Below are 20,400 nucleotides of genomic sequence, written 5' to 3' on the forward strand. Positions count from 1 at the left end.
CTAAACATGTCACTGTTTCTAAAACAGCTTTTTTTGGACTACTTGGAAAAAAGGAAAAAAACGTGGTGAAAATTGAGTATACCCACTTCTCCATGGACCACTACACCACTGGTCAGAAATTCCTAGAAACACACTCCTAAACCTTGTGGAAAGCCTTCCTAAAAAGTTGAAGCTGTTATAGCTTAAAAGTGTGGGCCAACGTACATGTATGTATATTTTTAATGGGCCAGGAATCAAGGAAACATTAGCCAACTCAGAAATGTTCAGTGCTGGTTCTGAGAAATGGATAAGTGACCACAGAGTGTGCCGAGCCAGAAAAGGAAATGAGCAGCGCCTTCAACAGATAAAAGGACATGTACACCCTTGTACATGTGAGTGGGCTGCCGACCCAGTATACACATTATATTTTAAATATCTTAAATAACATTCATGAAATAAAAAATATATTTATATATAGATGTGCTGTATAAGATGTCTTTACATATGCTGTAGATTTATCCATAAACTAAATTAAGTTGTGTCCTTCAGGATGCATCATGATGTCTCCTTCACCACAACTCAAGACCAAATACACATAAACATTCACAAAGTACTTCATCAGTTTATATTAATATTTTTTATCTAGCAAATACACCAACACCTGATCAAAAGTTAATCTTCATGGCTTTAACAAAGAATAAGACTTCAAAAAATTAAATAATTTGAGAAGCAGCTGTAGCTATTTTCTTTAACATATAAACAATTGTACAAAAACTTATATTGGAGTCCAGAGAAAAATTTAACACAAAATTGTATTTTAGTTGTGATTAGTGCCTTATAATGAACAAATCTACTTTTGATGTTAACAACACTTATTCATTGACACTGTAAATAAAACAATCTCACAGAAACATATAATCATATTTACAATTTTATCTGAGAATACACACTTTCTTCAGTCGATACTTTTTTCTTCTTCTTTCCTCTTGAAGCTTTTCCTCCAGAGAAACGTAAAGCAGCGTAGTTCAGGTCCTGTCCACCTTCAGTCTGTGCAGCAAAGAAAAGTATCATTACAAAATTATATCAATACAACAGTCTTTTGGAATTCATTCAATTATAATATCAATGAGTTGAATTTTAATTACGGTATCATCTCCAGTTTGACTTAAGCTGTCATGTCTTGCATGTGAAGAGGTTCTTTTTTGCCCTGAAAATGGATAGAAAGCATTAAAAGACTCATGTACCAAATACATCAAAAGAGGATCCACAGCAGGTTAAACTAGTTTAATCTAAAACTAAAAGAAAAAAAAAAAGAAAAATACTTCCTTTGGTAAATTTTTGTTTTTGTGCATTTTGAAGATTTAACTGTAAGAAGGTAATCGTGGAACGGATTAATTCAGACTGTCCTACAAATGATAATATGTCATCTAACTATTATTCCTGAACTTAAGTTTTAAGTTGTCTTCTGTGGTGACACTGACTTTTCTAAAGTCATAAAATGTTAGTACTCAGTAAAACGTAGTCGTTACCCTTCAATTGTCTGCATGCTGCTCTTCTTCGGTAACAGATTAAAACAATGTTTATTGTCACAGAAATGACCAAGCAGATTACAGAGACCACCAATGCAATAAATCCATATGCTGCTGGTGGTGCTACAAGAAGAACAATACAAAACAAGCTTTTATTTTTAAAAATTATTTTCAGTCTTGTTTACATCACTATATTACCAGTTACAATATTAGCTAAAAATAACATCTTACCAGTTACCAGTTTAGTTCCATCTCCAAATAAAATCTCTCCACATGTGGCCACAGCGCAGTAATAAATCCCATCATCAGAGGAGCTGATGTTCTTATAGAAATTATAAACACATTTCTTCTGAGGGTGAGATCTCTTGTCACATTCATTAAGTCTGTTTCCATCAGTGTAGATGATCTGTGGAAGAGATTTATCTGATCCAGTTTTGAACCAGAACACATTGAGATTTCTTGGACACGTCTTATTCTCAGAGTCAGAGAAGACTGAACACTGCAGAGTCACTGAGTCTCCTGGACGGGCTGGATCTGATGCTGTCTGAACAACAGTATAGTTTGATGTCCTCTCACTGTTCCCTGTGGTATAAAACATAAACTATGTGAGTCAGAGATGAAAATTAATTTGCAGCAAATGTTTGTATTACCTGGTTTGTATTAAAATAATTGTGTATATATATCTTTAAGTTTAGTCCGGCTCGTTTTTGTTATTGGCCCTAGGTCCCCTGGATTTGAGACGGGGTCGTAACAGACCCGAATAAAATTCTTCAATTAAATATATGTTTTCTCAATGAGGTTATTTGTTGAAAATTGTTGCTTTTCTGAAATCACTGAAGTACATTTTCTCACTGTATTCATAAAATGATAATGGAGAAATATTTACAGTTGTTAGAGTGAATAACTTTGTAAAAATGTTGTACTTTCTTTGAGTTTTTTTTTCCTCTAACATGCAGATTTCTTACTGACAGTCTGCTGCTATTAACTTGTTTCTGTTTAACACATTTTTACATTTACAAGCTTTGTTATAAATAATAATGTAATAATAGAAATGAAAATTATCTCTTTAGAGAGAGCACCTGCTGTTTAAAGTGCACAAATCATTACAGTACTAAAGATTATAATAATAAATTCAGCTAAATATGTTCAATGAACACTCAAATAATACCATGCAATTACCTTTTAAAGACAAATAGACCCCATTCCATATATCATTCCACTGAGTTATAGCACAGTGATACATTCCTTCATCTTCTTGAACTGTCTTAAAAATGGTCAGGTGGCTGGTTTTTCCATCATATGTTACATTCATTCTAGAGGCAAAATCTCCTGGAACAGACTTAGAAATTTTGTTTTTAAATTCCGTAAAAATCAGTTTCAGAGTATCTCCTGCACCCTGCTTATACCAATGGAGAGGAGTACTACTCCGCTGTTCAACTGGCACAGTACAGGTCAAAGTTACAGTTTCACCAAGTTGACCCGTGGTCACTGGAACCAGCGTATCTGCAAAGGCAAAAGCAAAATTATTTGTACAGCACATTTCATGTACAAGACAATTCAAAGTGCTTTACATAAATCATTACAGCAGGGTGCAAAAAGCAATACAAGTGCATTAAAAAAAAAGATTAAAAGAAATGCAATTAATTAAATAAAAGCAGAGGGAATATGCTAAAATGCTGTGAATTAAAGAATAAACATAAATAACAAGCAAACAGAATAAAACCAACAAATTGCTTATAATTTCAAGCACATAAACATGAAAATAAACAGTCAGAAATAAATACGGAGCTATTTAAATGAAAAATCACAGAACTTACATCCCTGATGAAGGAGGAGCAGTGTAACCCACAGCACACGCATCTTGTCTGTCTTCACTATAAAAATGTGTTCATATTTAGGTGACATGAGGAGGTGTGGCAATCCAGAGCGTCAAACACATCTGATTGGTTAGAACAGAATATATGATCAAAGTGCATTTCCTGCCCCACTGGTAATTTCCTTCCTTATTTCTACTGTTTAACCTTTAATTCTTACACTCTGCCAATAATGACTTTGGTATGATTTTTGAGAAATGTTCATCTTCTCCTGTTGCTAAAAGGGGTAGGCGAATTTAAGCTTTAGGTTTATTTGGTTTATTTAGCTCATTTATTTATTTATGTATTTTATTTTTATTTTTTTTTTGCCTTTTTGGAGCTTACAGTCCCTTGGGAAGACTGCATTGAAGAGGCTCACAAGCATAAGAAGCCCAAGTACCAGGAGCTGCTTGAGAACTGCAGAAGGAGCGGGTGGAGGGCACACTATGAGCCAACTGAAGTGTGCTGTAGGGGATTTCCAGGCCAGTCTCTGCACCACACACACAAGCTCCTTGGTGTCAGAGGGTTGCAGGATAAGAAACCCACCAAGAACATCAGTGAAGTAGCGGAGAGCACTTACAGGAAATTGTGGATCAAAAGAGGGAATCCATGGTGTAGCAAGCTGCTTGGACACAAGCCGGGGTCTTGTCACTCCTGGCTGGGTCGCTCAGGTGAGGGTGTGTGAAGATCAAAGACCCAAAACACCCAATGACCCTGGGTAATTTACTGATGATGTGTCCAAGATGCCCATCTATGTAAATGATGTTTCTTTAAAACTGGAGCATATATTCAGAGGGATTGATTACAAAACAAGAAGCAGGTGTGATAATGAGAAACCAGAATCAGGGAGCAGGAAGTAAACTGAACAGAAAGGACAAGGGAATAAACTTAACTAAATAAAAACAGTAAACAAGATAACACTCAAATGACAAGACCAGAATAGAAAAACCAGCAGACAATGAACCCAAACCCCCCCCCCCCCCCCCCCCCCACCCCACCCCCCACCCCCCCAAAACCCTAACTAGTGTTCAATATATTTATTAAAGAAGTTTTCCAATACAAAAACACACAACAAAAGAAAAAAAAACTAAGAAAGCATTTACACATATATACACATATACATATATATATGCATATGTATACACATTGTACATACAAAACAGTAGTGAATAAAAGAATCCACCCCACATAAAAAAAAATAAAATAAAAAGAAGGAAAGGCCTCCAAGTCTGATAAAACTTCTTTTCAGAACCCCTTGTGACATATCTCATTTTCTCAAGCTTTTAGTGAAATAACACATCTTTAATACAATGGGATACTGTGGGTGGAGCAACATCCTTCCATTTCAGGCATCGTGCGAGCAACGTTGAAAAAGCAATGAGCTTCCTCCCCCCAGCAGGTAATGTCAATTCCTCTGGGCAGACCCCGAACAAAAACAATAGGGGGTTTAGAGTTACGGTAATACCAAACATGCAGGAAAATGCTAAATAAATACCTTCACAAAACTGTTGTATTTTGGGACCCTGCAAGAAAGTGTGGATTAGAGTGGCCTCCGCTTATTTACACCTGTCACAGGTGGCGTCAACATTTGGATAGATCTTGGCCAATTTAGATTTATTAAGGTGTAGTCTATGGACCACTATAAACTGAATAAGACATTGTCTCGTACATATGGAAGATGAGTGAATTTTCCTCAGGATATCATCCCATTCTGGGTCACCGATGTCCATTTGGAGGTCCTGCTCCCAGGACCTTCCTATTGCCAGCATAGAGGTGGAATCTTAATGGTAAATCAGGCTGAGCAATCTAGATTGCCTTCTTTTTCATCGGGTCAAAAGACATCACATCATCCATTACATTAGCATGAGGTTCGTCTGGAAACCCTGGGATGGAACATAAAACAAAGTGTTGAATCTGTAGATATCTAAGAAAATGTGAGGCAGGCAGATTATATTTAGTTGACAGCTGCTCAAAAGAGGCAAATTTGTTTTCCATAAATAAAACTTTAAAACAATTCAATTTTACAAAACCAGTCTGATCAGGGGATATAATATTGGGTAGAACCTTTTTAGGCAACATGCCACAACCTTAGCTAGAATTTTGTAATCAGAATTCAAGAGTGAAATGGGTATATATATGCTGTTCTCTCCAACTACTGGCCAATATCTAAACTACCTTTTCTCTTCAAAGTTTTGGAGAAAGCAGTTTTTAAATCAACTTCATAAATCTTTAGAAACACATGAGATTTGTGAGGAGTTTCAGACAGGTTTTACGTTATGCCACAGCACAGAGACAACCCTTTCAATAGTTTTTAAGGTGTAACTACACCCTCTACTTCTTCTGAACTCCACCCACTGCCGAATTTGAAAAGTGCCTGAAAAGGGTTGGGGTGGAAGGTGTGAGGTGATCATTTAGCGGCGAGTGGGCGGGTTGTGATACAGAGGCAGAAATTATTGACAGGCAGCAGTTCAGCTCATTAGCAAGATGCAAAGCGAGATTCACAAAGCACCTACGCTACTTTTCCCCTCCTGAATTCCCTCAGCTACACAAAAATAAGGAGATCCTGAACTGTATCAGTCTGACCCGTTACCACTGATACACTGGCCTGTCAGGAGCTCCAGCAGACTCTGGAAAGCTGTGGCGACTTGCGGCAGGTTGTGGCAGCTGCAGGAAGTGCTGCTGTAAATTTCCGCTGCTACTATTTGAGCTGCTGTCTCTCCTTAAGCCTGGTACACACAACGATTTCTTTAATCTTATGAGATTTTCTATCTGGTCGAGACCTTACCTGTGAAGATAAAAATCAGTTTTAATCATACTGTGGGTGGTGTGCTCCAATAATGTAATCACAGAATAACACAAATGACACACACATGACGGTCCCGCAACTCATCGACAATCTAGTCCTCTGAGCTGGACAAACGTTGAAATGCAGAAGAAGAAACATAGCAACAACCAGCAAAAAACGAAGAAGAAGAAGCATAGCAACAACCGGAAAACACAACACACAGCATGGAAGAGGATATATAGAATGAGGGAATGATGGTGGTCTTCGGACTATTGTTAGCAGAAAAAGCCAGAACTAAAACAAAAAAAAATAACTAAAACACTAAGATCATCCAACAGTTTGGAGCGCCTAAACGTTTGTTTTCAGACCAGGGCCCAAATTTTGAGTCTAACTTAATGAGAGAACTGTGTCATTTGTATGGCATGTCGAAGAGCCATACAACACCGTATCACCCTTCAGGGAATGGAGCCTGTGAGAGACTTAATCGTACGTTCCTGGGGTTGTTGGGCACCCTGGGGGAGGAGAGGAGAAACTGGCACGAACATTTACCCGAGATGATGCAGGTATATAATAACTCCGTTCACAGCACCACAGGATATACTCCACATTATTTAATTTTTGGAAGGCATGGATTTCTTTTACAGGATCGTCTTTTAGGTCTCCCTGAAAGCATTGGCTGCACTTCTGCGGAAAACTGGGTGACCTGTCATTAAAAGCGTCTCCAGTTTACAATAGAAAAAGCAAGGAAATGTAAAGACTCTGAAATGGCTCGTCAGAAGGCTCAGTTTGACCGGAGGTCTGCCCCACCTTCACTGCAACCAGGTCAAAAGGTACTTTTACAGGACATGAGGGCCAAGGCACGGCGTAAACTTGCTGATAAGTGGGAGGAAACACCATATTCAGTTGTGCGACAACCGGACCCTGACTTACCTGTTTATGTGATTAGACGTGATGGAGGGAATCTGGAGAAAGTGGTGCATGGGAACTTGTTAATCCCATTGCCAGAACAAAGACTGGAACCTAGTCAACTAGGTCATCATAATCCTGTGCCTAGGTTTAAGCAGGGAGTTCCTCAGCCTGATATAGGTCCTTCATGGGTTGGGTTTTGGGCTCCTACAGGTCCAGACACCAGAGGGAGTACTGAGCCTACAGATGATACTGTCGCTCATCCAGATGTGGCAGACCCACGGGGGTCCACCAGGGTGACCAGAGGAGTACCACCCCCACGTTATAGAGATGCCTAGCGTTGTGTGCCAAGTGGTCGCTGGGACGACAACCATTCAAGCAGGGAGGGATGTAACCTGGTAGAGCTGTATCCAGCCTATGTTCTTTTGTGTGGTTTGCTGTGGGAGTGTTTGTGGGTGTGGTGAACCAGGTGTTTGCAATCTGCTCAGGGGAGCACTACTTTATTTAAGCAGCAGACACATAATGCTCTTCCTCTTTGTGGCGTGGTGAACTCTGTGTCCAGGTAACTGGATATTGGCATAACACACATTGTACCGGTACTTATTTTATTCTTGTATTTATATAATGGGGTTATATTGAGACATTTCATGGTTATGCTTTTCTTCCTCTCTTTGTGGCGTGGTGAACTCTGTGTCCAGGTGTGCTCGGAGGGGGATCCTGGTTTTGCCTAGAAGGAGGAACTGTATGGGCCTGAGTCGGTGGTCTGGGCTGTCTGACCCCTAATACAGCCAAAACACAAGCATCGCTTGGCCGACTGTAGCACGTTGCTACAGATTGATGACTAGGAGTAACGGACCAAGTTTTATTCCTTTTTTAATGTTCCCTGAACCCTTTTTTGTAATAAACCTATCTTTTGACTTGGTTCGGACTTTGCACATTTTTGTCCACCTCTTACTGGTTGGTCAGAAGCACCTGAGTTACACAAGCAGTGGCAAAGAGATCGGGTGCAGCAGCGGAAAAAGAGGGCGAGGAATCAAGGAAACATTAGCCAACTCAGAGATGTTCAGTGCTGGGTCTGAGAGATGGCTAAGGAGACTGGAGATGGGTACAGCAATGACAGCTGATTCAGAGGTGTTACCCCAGGATCCAATTCAGGCCAATTAAATCAAAGGTGCCAAGTGACCACAGAGTGTGCCGAGCCAGAAAAGGAAATGAGCAGCACCTTCAACAGATAAAGGGACTTGCACATCCTTTTACATATGAGTTGGCTGCCGACCCAGTATACACATTAGCTGAGGGTCCTTCGCCCTGTTTTAAAATAATCAGGAAACAGCAGGGACCTGACTGTATGAAATCAAGGACTTTTAACTATATAGTCAGTTTCATTCATTTTTGTCACATTTAAAGGCGAAAGACTTCTTTTATCTTATGTTCTGTTTTTTAATAAGCTAGAGTCCTGTCAACTCAAGGTAAACAGTCATGCTAAAGAACCAAGAAAAATGCAACTCATGGCCACTCTTAATTTGAAAATGGTGTATTACGTCTAAGAACAATTAAATTAGACATTAACTGTTGAAAAGATTTTAAACAATTTAAAATGGTTGAATTTGAAGAAAACTTTTCAGCGATTGCATCACCTCAAAGCAAAGATGTGCATGAAGGGTGGGCAAAGACTTCTGGTAAGACACCGCTGGTATCAGGAAGAGGTGGAGAGCTGAATATTCAGAGAGAAGGTCATTTGACCAAAAATATCTTAAATAACATTCATGAAATAAAAAATATATTTATATATAGATGTGCTGTATAAGATGTCTTTACATATGCTCTAGATTTATCCATAAACTAAATTAAGTCGTGTCCTTCAAGATGCATCATGATGTCTCCTTCACCACAACTCCAGGCCAAATACACATAAACATTCACAAAGTACTTCATCAGTTTATATTAATATTTTTTATCTAGCAAATACACCAACACCTGACCAAAAGTTAATCTTCATGGCTTTAACAAAGAATAAGGCTTCAAAAAATTAAATAATTTGAGAAGCAGCTGTAGCTATTTTCTTTAACATATAAACAAGTGTACAAAAACTTATATTGGAGTCCAGAGAAAAATTTAACACAAAACTGTATTTTAGTTGTGATTAGTGCCTTATAATAAACAAATCTGCTTTTAAAGTTAACAACACTTATTCATTGACACTATAAATAAAACAATCTCACAGAAACATATAATCATATTTACAGTTTTATCTGAGAATACACACTTTCTTCAGTCGATACTTTTTTCTTCTTCTTTCCTCTTGAAGCTTTTCCTCCAGAGAAACGTAAAGCAGCGTAGTTCAGGTCCTGTCCACCTTCAGTCTGTGCAGCAAAGAAAAGTATCATTACAAAATTATATCAATACAACAGTCTTTTGGAATTCATTCAATTATAATATCAATGAGTTGAATTTTAATTACGGTATCATCTCCAGTTTGACTTAAGCTGTCATGTCTTGCATGTGAAGAGGTTCTTTTTTGCCCTGAAAATGGATAGAAAGCATTAAAAGACTCATGTACCAAATACATCAAAAGAGGATCCACAGTAGGTTAAACTAGTTTAATCTAAAACTAAAAGAAAAAAAAAAGAAAAATACTTCCTTTGGTAAATTTTTATTTTTGTGCATTTTGAAGATTTAACTGTAAGAAGGTAATCGTGGAACGGATTAATTCAGACTGTCCTACAAATGATAATAATATGTCATGTAACTATTATTCCTGAACTTAAGTTTTAAGTTGTCTTCTGTGGTGACACTGACTTTTCTAAAGTTATAAAATGTTAGTACTCAGTAAAACGTAGTCGTTACCCTTCAATTGTCTGCATGCTGCTCTTCTTCGGTAACAGATTAAAACAATGTTTATGATCACAGAAATGACCAAGCAGGTTACAGAGACCACCAATGCAATAAATCCATATGCTGCTGGTGGTGCTACAAGAAAAACAAGACAAAACAAGCTTTTATTTTTAAAAATTATTTTCAGTCTTGTTTATCATTCTTGCATATTTGTAGACGGTTGGTCAAAAAAGGTCCGGAGGGGCCTCCAAGTCTGATAAAACTTCTTTTCAGAACCCCTTGTGACATATCTCATTTTCTCAAGCTTTAAGTGAAATAACACATCTTTAATACAATGGGATACTGTGGGTGGAGCAACATCCTTCCATTTCAGGCATCATGCGAGCAACGTTGAAAAAGCAATGAGCTTCCACCCCCAGCAGGTAATGTCAATCCCTCTGGGCTGACACCGAACAAAAACAATAGGGCGTTTAGAGTTACTGTAATACCAAACATGCAGGAAAATGCTTCATAAATACCTTCCCAAAACTGTTGTATTTTGGGACCCTGTGAGAAAGTGTGGATTAGAGTGGCCTCCACTGATTTACACCTGTCACAGGTAGCGTCAACATTAGGATAGATCTTGGCCAATTTAGATTTATTAAGGTGTAGTCTATAATAATAATAATAATAATAATAATACATTTTATTTAAAGCGCCTTTCAGGGCACCCAAGGACGCTGTACAAACAAATAATAAAACATTAAAAGTACAGGATAGGCACACATATACAACACAATCTAAAAACCTAAACATAAAGGGCAGAGTGGCGAGGATGTGATTGAAAATAATGTTACAGAGAGTATGCTGTTCTGAAAAGATCAGTTTTGAGTTTGGAGATGAAGGTGAGGAGAGAGTCGGTATTGCGGAGGTCAGGAGGAAGTGCGTTCCAGAGCTGGGGAGCAGAGCGACTGAAAGCTCTGCTCCCCATGGTGCTGAGACGGGCAGGAGGGACAGAGAGATGGATAGAAGAGGAGGAGCGAAGACATCTGGAAGGGGTGACTATGTGGAGAAGATCTGAGAGGTAAGGGGGTGAGAGTTTATGTATGGATTTGTATGTATGGAGGAGGATCTTGTATTCTATCCTGTACTTGATGGGAAGCCAGTGGAGTTCTTGCAGGATGGGGGTGATGTGATGAAAGGAAGGAGTTCGGGTGATGATGCGGGCAGCAGAGTTCTGAACCATTTGGAGTTTCTGAAGGGATTTTTGTGGGAGGCCAACGAGGAGAGAGTTGCAGTAATCCAGGCGGGAGGTGACAAGGCTGTGCATCAGGATAGAGGTGGTGTGGGGGGTGAGGGAGGGGCGAAGACGGTTGATATTGCGCAGATGGAAATAGGCTGAGCGGGTGATGTTATTGATGTGTGAGGTAAATGATAAGGTGCTGTCGAGGATGACACCCAGACTCTTGACCTGAGGGGAGGGGGAAACTGAGGCGCTGTTGATGGTGAGGGAGAAACTATTAACTTTGGAAAGGGTGGATTTGGTGCCAATGAGGAGAATTTCAGTTTTATTATTGTTCATGTGGTCTATGGACCACTATAAACTGAATAAGACATTGTCTCGTACATATGGAAGATGAGTGAATTTTCCTCAGGATATCATCCCATTCTGGGTCACCGATGTCCATTTGGAGGTCCTGCTCCCAGGACCTTCTTATTGCCAGCATAGAGGTGGAATCTTAATGGTTAATCAGGCTGAGCAATCTAGATTGCATTCTTTTTCATTGGGTCAAAAGACATCACATCATCCATTACATTAGCATGAGGTTCTTCTGGAAACCCTGGGATGGAACATAAAACAAAGTGTTGAATCTGTAAATATCTAAGAAAATGTGAGGCAGGCAGATTATATTTAGTTGACAGCTGCTCAAAAGAGGCAAATTTGTTTCAATAAATAAATCATTAAAACAATTAAATTTTACAAAACAAGTCTGATCAGGGGATATAATATTGGGTAGAACCTTTTCTAGGCGACATGCCACAACCTTAGCTAGAATTTTCTAATCACAATTCAAGAGTGAAATGGGTATATATATGCTGTTCTCTCCAGCTACAGGCCAATATCTAAACTACCTTTTCTCTCCAAAGTTTTGGCAACAGCAGTTTTTAAATCAACTTCATAAATCTTTAGAAACACATAAATTTAAAGAAAAAAAAAAAAAAAAAAAAACAGACTGGAGATGGTGTAAACACGGATTTTATTTACTTCCTTGTTCCCCAGCCAGCTCGCTCTTTGATTGGCTACATTCCGTTTCATATCACCATCCACACAGTCACAAAGATTGGCTGTATATAAAGGATGGGCGGAGCCTCCTTGACGTCACCCGTAGGTTTCTGAAGAGCAAAAGTGAAGCTTGTTGGGCATTCCCACCGTCGCCATCTTGGTTGTGTGACGCTTGTCGTTAGTCTCAAAAAATCCAAAAATGGGCAAAGAGGTAGAACTGAGAGGGGGACTGTGAAGGTGGAGGTGGATGATTGACAAACTCCGAGCTGCATGTAGCTAAGAGCCAACTGAGCTAACCCCAAAAAATGGTAGCTAACCAGCTAATGAAGGTAGGCGGGCTAAAGCTAAGGCATGATGTTGTGCTGCACTCTCCCTTCTTTCCGAGAATATTGGATACCTGTCAATCAAAAGAAAACGCCCCTAATTATGCAGAATTTCAAGATTAAATAACACCCAAACGGATGAGTTAGAAAAAATTCACCCTCCTCACAGTTGTCATGAAGGTAAACTTGACCTATTAATTCTACAATGGATTTTTGTACCAGGCTTTAAACATGTTCATTTCTGCTGTGAAGTTGGTCTTTTTAACATGGGAGTATATGGGGATTTGCTGTGTTTTGGAGCCACCCCTAGCGGATGAGGGATGACCTGCAATTTTTTGCACTTCCGCATAGGATACACATTTTACAGGCGAAGGTTGCCGCTTGGTCACAATGCACGAGTCATCAGCGTTCCTCAGAAATCGGCTCTACAATACTGAACATGTTCAATATTTCCCACTGTTGGCTACAACCCATTTCAGAGCGGATTATCAGGACAAATCTGCTCGTAACAACTCCAGACCAAATGATAATTGGACAGGGAAATCTCACAATGTACGTGTCTTTGCTGTCCGAGGTCGGGAAGAAGCAAAATCGGGACAAAAACAGCCCAAAAATCCTCATGCATGTACAAGGCTTTAGATAAGGATCGGCAGATAAAGAATAAAGTGCGATGTTACTTTTACACCCCTCAAAGCACAAATCCGTCCCACTGCAGGAATATTTTATCAGAAACTCTGTAAAAGAATAGAAGTCTGAAACTAGCAAATCTAGACCATATAAGCTCATATCCCTTCATATGCATTGGTGGGCGTGGTTTTCTATGCCTGCAAAGCAAGGATCCATGTTTGCATCTGGAGGGAGGGGGCTGTGGGGTTTTTAAAATTTTCTCGTGACATAGATAACCTCTTTCTTTCACAAAAATCATAACCTGGTTTTACCCTGTAGAGGACATTATAAGCCATTTTTTACCCACAAAATCCTGTTTTTAAAATAAAATACAAATTTTATCAACAGTATATGTGATTTTCATCACAATTAAGTAATAATGTGTTGTTTACAGCTCAAAAAACACATTTTTAGGCGCACTACCCCTTATACTCTAGATTCAGGGAATTCTATTGTTTTTTTTTTTTTTCTTTTGAACTCATCTGCAGACTTTGATACCATAGACCACAATATTCTGTTTTTTCAGTTGGAACAATTTTGTTGGTATAAAAGGCCCAGCTTTGTCCTGGTTCAAGGGAAGGCAAGGGAAGGCAGTTTATTTGTATAGCACATTTCATATACAGGACAATTCAAAGTGCTTTACATAAAACAAAGGCATTACAGATATTTAGAAATAGTAAAAGGCATCAACACATAATCACAATGAAATAATAAATTACATTAAAATGATTAAAAGCAAGATAAGTTTAAAAAAAAAAAAGTTAACATGCAAATTTCATGCATAGGCGCATGAGAAAAGAAATGTTTTTAACCTGGATTCAAAAATGTCTACATTTGGTGAAAGTTTAATCTCCACTGGCAGTTTGTTCCACTTGTTTGCAGCAAAACAGCTAAATACTGCATCTCCATGTTTAGTCTGGACTCTGGTTTGGACTAGTTGACCAGAGTCTTTGGATCTAAGAGCTCTGCTAGGTTTATATTCTCTGAACATATCACAGGTGTATTCTGGGCCTAAACTATTCTGGGATTTGTGAACAATCAGAAGGGTTTTAAAATCTATTCTGTGACTGACTGGAAGCCAGTGTAAAGATTTCAAAACCGGTGTGATGTGTTCAGATCTCTTAGTCCTGGTTAAAACTCTAGCAGCAGCGTTTTGGATGAGCTGCAGATGTTTAATGCTCTTTTTAGGAAGTCCTGTTAAAATCATTACAGTAATCCAGCCTACTGGAGATGAATGCATGGATGAGTTTCTCTTGGTCTTTCTGGGAGACTAAACTTTTAATTCTGTTGATGTTTCTGAGCTGGTAAAAAGCTTCTTAGTGACAGCTTTGATGTGGCTGCTGAAAGTCAGATCTGAGTCTATCAACACTCCGAGGTTACGAACTTGGCTGGTGATTTTAAGAGCCCGAGTCTCCAGGTGTTTGCCAATACTGACCCTCTTCTCTTTGCTACCAAACAGAATAATCTCAGTTTTGTCTTCATTTAATTGTAGAAAATTTTCCCTCATCCAGGTGTTTATTTACTCCAGACACTGACACAATAAGTCTATTGGACTGCAGTCATCTGGTGACAGACACATCAAGGTGTGTATCATCTGCATAACTTTGATAATTAATGCTATAGTTCTGTAATATTTGACCCAGAGGGAGCATATACAAGTTGAACAGAAGAGGTCCAAGGACTGACACCTGGGGGACTCCACAAGTCATGGCCACTCGCTCAGATTCATAGCTGCTGATCGTAACAAAATAACTCCGGCCTTCTAAATAGGACCTGAACCAGTTAAGGACCGCTCCAGAAAGTCCAACCCAGTTTTCCAGCCTGTGCAATAAGATTCTGTGATCTACAGTATCAAACGCAGCACTGAGATCCAGCAGAACCAGGACTGATACTTGACCAGAATCAGTATTCAACCTAGTGTCATTTAACACTTTGACCAGAGCTGTTTCAGTGCTGTGATGAGGTCGGAAGCCAGACTGAAATTTATCAAGATTTCCACTTTCATTTAAAAAGTCATTAAGCTGGTGAAACACAACTTTCTCAATAATCTTGGAAATAAAAGAGAAGTTAGAGACAGGTCTATAGTTGTATATTATTTAGGCGTCTAGAGTCCTTTTCTTTAGGAGTGGCTTAATAGCAGCTATCTTTAGTGACTTGGGAAAAATGCCTGATGCCAGTGAGCTGTTAACTATCAGTAGGAGATCACTTTCTACTGAGGTAAAAACTGTTTTTAAAAAGTCGGATGGTATCATGTCCAGAGTGCATGTTGTTGATTTCAAATGTCAAACTGTTTCTTGTAGAATTTTTTAAATCAACCATTTTAAATTGCGACATAGCATCAAGGGGGCGGGGGCGGCATGGCTCAGCAGTATAGAACGGTCGTCTTGTAACCCGAGGGTTGCCGGTTCGATCCTTGGCCAAGTCGAGTTCACGTCGAGGTTTCCTTGGGCAAGACACCGAACCCCTAATTGCTCCTGATGGGTCATGGTTGAGCGTCTTGCATGGCAGCTTCCGCCATCAGTGTGTGAAGGGGTGTGTGAATGGGTGAATGTGATGTATGATGTAAAGTGCTTTGGGTATCATCCCAGGTACAGTTAAGCGCTATATAAATACGGACCATTTGCCATTTCCGCCCTTTCCGCTCAGTTTTTCTGCATTCTCTTTTTAGGCTGGTTACCACAGTGGTGTTTCTCCCTGGTGTTTTCTGTTTGTGTTCTTGATTCTTGCAACAGCATCCATTACATTCAAGACTTTCAGATTGAAATGATCCAGGAGTCCATCAACTGACTCTGCACTGGTTGTTGGTAACATAGCTATGGCCTCCACAAACTTAGCACTTGTTCTTTCATTAATGCACCTCTCCCTAACCGAGGAGCAGGTTGGTTGGACATTCTGAGTGGTCAGTAAATCAAACAAAATACAAAAATGGTCAGACAAGGCCAAGTCAGTGACCACAACAGAAGAAATATCAACACCCTTTGAAATAACCAGGTTCAGAATGTGACCTCGAATGTGGGTCGGTTCTTTTACATGTTGACACAAACCAAACATGTCCAATATGGAAGAAAATTCCTTGACATTACCATCCGTCATGTTATCTATGTGAATGTTAAAATCCCCAGTTAAGATGAAATGGTTAAAATCAGTAAAGATAACCGACAATAATTCAGAAAATTCATCAATAAAATTTACACAGTGTCCTGGACGTCTGTAAATTGTTAAAGAAATTGGTTTTTAGGAATGCCCCTTAAAATAAAACTGAGATGAAATGAAATCTCTTTACACTGGAATGAATCTTTAAATAAGGCAGCTTCTCCTTCCCCTTTCCTCCCGTTTCGACATTTATTCATAAAACTAAAATGAGGGGGTGCTGTTTCATTAAGAACTGTAGCACTTGTGTCTTCTGTTAACCATGTTTCTGTCAGAAAAAGAAAATCTAAACTGTGAGAAATTATGAAGTCATTAACTAACAGTGACTTGTTGGACAGAGATCTAACATTAAGTACAGCTAGTTTTATGAAGTTTACGCTGGTTGTATTCTGAGTTATACAAGGTCTAGTTAACAGATTTGATCGATTCACCCCACAAATTGACCGTGATCAATTTCTTATGTTGCTAACTAACACAGGAATCCTACTGGGTCCAGGCTTGATCTCAGAACAGCTGTCAGTAGTAGCAAAACTACAGCAAGGACCCTGAACGCATCATGGCATGTTATCGTTGTTGTGAATTCTGCTGTTGCTGCTCTGTGAACCTCCTGCACATCTTCTCGTGCCCTGCTCTGTCAGGACAGATGATCTAAGAGGAGGTGGGGGAGCCCTGTGTTTCTTGGTAGATGGTGGTCGCTGGGGTTCAAACCGGGATAGAGACATCCTTTGAAGACCTTGGGTGATGTGGAGAAAAGGGTCTGGTGAGGGGGGGAGAGCTGGGAGTTGATCACTTCTCTGCTGTGTCCTTCGCTCTTATTTATACACTCATGTTTGGATTTGCAAGTGTGCACAAGGTAATCTGCATCCAGTTAGATTTGGATGCACACCATCAGGTCTGAATAGCTCCTTAGAGTTCCAAAAGATATTGAAGTTATCAATGAACTTTATCCCATGGGTGATACATGCGTTTGATAACCAAGTGTTCAGGCCAAGAATTCTACCGAAAAGTTCAATTCCTTTACCCGTTCAAATCATATCTTACAGGCAGGAACTTTTCTATGAAAAAAAATATTGGGGCTCATTCCTATTCAGCATCCCCTCTTCATTTTGTTGGTTCCCCAGTGGTCCATTAGGATCATTGCTGTTTTTTGTTTGTTTGTTTTTTGTTTTTTGTTTTTTTGCCAATAGTTTCTATCTTAAATAGGCATAACATACTATTTCATTTATTTAGATCAACCTTCATACTGTTTCCTTGTTTCTAAAATAGGATGAACCCAGGGTTGTTTTTTTCTTATGTACCGTTGAGTTAACAGTAGGATTTCTGTCAATTTGAGCAAAATCTTCCACTTTTCATCCTTGATGCCTTGTCTGACATGGACTGCTTTGTCAAAATTTCCTCCAATGTCATAACAAATCAAATTCTTTGTGCAAAAGCAATCAAAAAGCGTAATGCACAACGCTGCCACCGTCGCTGCTGTTTGTTTCATTTCGTGTGTTGGGTTTCCCATTGGTAGCATTGCATTTCCCCTTTCGCTGTTGTACGACACCATGATTGTAGCTCTCCCCAGCTGTCATGGGGTTTTGATAAATGAAATCAGGTGTAACATACTTAGCCTACTTTTTAGGCCACCTCGAGAAAACAAGCATCGTTATTTCGAGAATATTAACTTATCTCAAGAAAACTATTTAAAAATGTTATGATTAGTCTTAGCATAAACAATCAGAAACCACTTCTTACACATGTAGGACAAGACATGACTATTAAATGTAATATTATTTATAATAATATTATGACATTGCTTTTAAATAACACACCATTTCTTGATTGTTATTAAATTCATGTGAAGTTTTATTATACATTGAGCTTTTTGTATACACTAAACAATAACAATTTCTGCGTCAAAAGTGGCCCCATTTCAAAGCAGCTTGACAGGAAAGGTGGCAAAGTGAGAGGGAGGACAACATATATCAAAAGGCCCTGGTCAGCCCTGGGACCCATACTGGATGTGCTGAGGAGTCACAGCCTCAGCACATTAGGGTATTGTAATGGAAAATTTATACACATAACCCTTATATTCTGTAATCTACACTTTGCATTATTAAAACCATGATTTATGTTTCACTGAGCAGAACAACCTGCACCCAGAAAATATTTTCTAATGAGCTCTTCTTTCTTATCACACCGCTGTTAACATTCTTTAGAAACTTTGTACCAGTGTGAGCAGGGTCTGAAGACAGTGTACTGAGGATTTACCTCAAACGACCTTGATGATATCATGTCATGCGAGTCTATATTAACCAAGCCCATGTGTATCTCTGCAGACTCGCTCAGCCAAAGCTGTTTGACTGTGTGACTCTCATTGCTGATCAGCTCTTAATAAAATACTTTGTTTGATTCTCACTTAGTGTGTGATCTTTGATAATAAAATTCCACTACAGTATCCACCCCTCCAGGTGAGACATCCAGCATCCCAAGATTTTTGTTTTACAAGAATAAACACTCATACAGAAATATCAATTTTACTGTGAATGTTTTACATTGAATGATTTCAAATAGTAGAAATTAAGACCAATAACACCACACATCTCAAAAGACAGGAAACATCTTGTTGAAAATAATAAATCTGTTAGTACGTTCAGGTACAGTAAGGATGGGCTTTAACTTCATGAATATGTCTTAATATAAGCGCCTGGAGAAAATGGATGGATCGATCAATTCCCTCTTAAGCAGTGACAGGAGTAATGGTATTAAAATAAGCAGCTTTATTAACTGCGTTACTTTTTTTGCTAATGTCTAACTAATCGCTCTTTCCATTGTTACAACATTGTTTCCATTAATGAGGATTAAACCTTACTGACAAGGCCTTACTACGATAAGACTAATTTTTGTTTTGGGCGAGTGATACAACTGAAACTGTTGAATAACCTCAATGTTTGAGTAGAATAGTAGTTGTGTTGTGTTATGACTGCTATGACTGGCAAGTGGGTCTGCACCTTTTACCCCAGAGTTTTCACTTAATTTAAACCAGGCAATCAGCCGGGACATCAGTCACTTCACGCGCTCAGATCCAACAGCTAGTTAGGCAAGAATGCTCCTTTAAAACATTTGGGGGCAACACAACAAATCAGTTGCTCTTTTAAGAAACTTAGAAAATGTTACAACCTGATAATGTTGAGGTGTGGCTCTTTATTTGTTCAGCAGATAACTTTGCATTAATATGATTCCTCAAACAACCTCTGCTGATTTTATGATTCTTTCCAGTGATCTAGGCAGCACAATTCTGTTCCAGTGCAACTAATTCTCCTTATGTGTTCAGAGACCTCCATTTGACACTGTTGCTTTTTTTCATTATTTTTATTAATAATTTCGCCCAGAAAGATTCATGTCTTTTTTGTTTTGGTAAAGCCCCTTTCCACCAGCAAACACTTTCCTCCTCCTGCAATGCTTCTCCCAGGTCACCACCTGGCTGATGGTAAAGGAATGAACCGAGCGCAGCCTCACACACAAACAATCAGCAGACGCAGCAACAGCAATTTCAACGAAAAAAGAGTTTTAATCTGGAACCACAGACATCACTTTTCCGTCACAGAGATAAAATACAAGAACATTATGAAAAAAGTTCATCATAACCAGAAACAATGTTTTTTATTTCATGGTGACTGTAAGCAGTTAGGATAACAAGAAGCACCTCTCCTGAGGAGGATACAAAAACACCACATCCAGCAGCCTGAGATTAATGTTGATTATTTAATTTTTTCTTTTTGATTTCCATTTCGGTCATTATTATAATTCAAAGTTCCGTCAAAGGGAACATATTTGAACATTTTTTAAAAAGTAATGGAGTTGTTACTTTTCCGAGTAATTAATTACTATTATAATGTTAACTAGCAACTATAATTATTACTTTTTTGAAGTAAGGTGCCCAACACAGCTCTCAAGAGACTAAATGAAAGAAAATTCAACTTTAGTCAAACTGGAAATAATATGTAATCAACAATGAATCTGCACTAATAAAAGAGGTGAAAGAAAAGCTTCAATGCTGCTCAAGCACACATTATACAGTCTATCAAAAGAGAAAAACCACCATTATCCAAATGAAAGAGTTGTTAAT

At 38.8% G+C, this 20,400-nt stretch overlaps 1 protein-coding gene and 1 long non-coding RNA gene across 2 annotated transcripts; both read right to left on the bottom strand.

Moving 5' to 3' along the window:
• Positions 1 to 851: 851 nt before the first annotated feature.
• Positions 852 to 3,575, bottom strand: LOC121643504. Its single transcript, XM_041990952.1, has 7 exons — positions 3,530 to 3,575; positions 3,326 to 3,447; positions 2,688 to 3,011; positions 1,740 to 2,090; positions 1,509 to 1,631; positions 1,125 to 1,186; positions 852 to 1,026 (listed from the first exon to the last, which is right to left on the bottom strand). Exons 2-7 carry the CDS (start codon positions 3,411 to 3,413, stop codon positions 904 to 906), a joined length of 1,071 nt encoding a protein of 356 aa, XP_041846886.1. The 5' UTR covers positions 3,414 to 3,447; positions 3,530 to 3,575; the 3' UTR covers positions 852 to 903.
• Positions 3,576 to 9,344: 5,769 nt separating this feature from the next.
• On the bottom strand, positions 9,345 to 9,618 carry LOC121643064. Its single transcript, XR_006011026.1, has 2 exons — positions 9,514 to 9,618; positions 9,345 to 9,415 (listed from the first exon to the last, which is right to left on the bottom strand). It is a non-coding gene; the product is annotated as an uncharacterized LOC121643064 (long non-coding RNA).
• Between the last annotated feature and the right edge of the window lie 10,782 nt (positions 9,619 to 20,400).

This window comes from Melanotaenia boesemani, chromosome 7, assembly GCF_017639745.1.
Source record: "Melanotaenia boesemani isolate fMelBoe1 chromosome 7, fMelBoe1.pri, whole genome shotgun sequence".
In the NCBI taxonomy this organism is placed as follows: Eukaryota; Metazoa; Chordata; class Actinopteri; order Atheriniformes; family Melanotaeniidae; genus Melanotaenia; species Melanotaenia boesemani.

Bases quoted from the DNA above. Each gene is read 5' to 3' on its own strand.
- LOC121643504 (XM_041990952.1), bottom strand. From the start codon at position 3,413: ATGTCACCTAAATATGAACACATTTTTATAGTGAAGACAGACAAGATG. The intron at 3,012-3,325 runs GTAAGTTCTGTG...TTGCCTTTGCAG, and splicing joins GCTCCTCCTTCATCAGGGAT to ATACGCTGGTTCCAGTGACC. The intron at 1,187-1,508 runs GTAACGACTACG...ATCCATTTTCAG, and splicing joins AGCATGCAGACAATTGAAGG to GGCAAAAAAGAACCTCTTCA.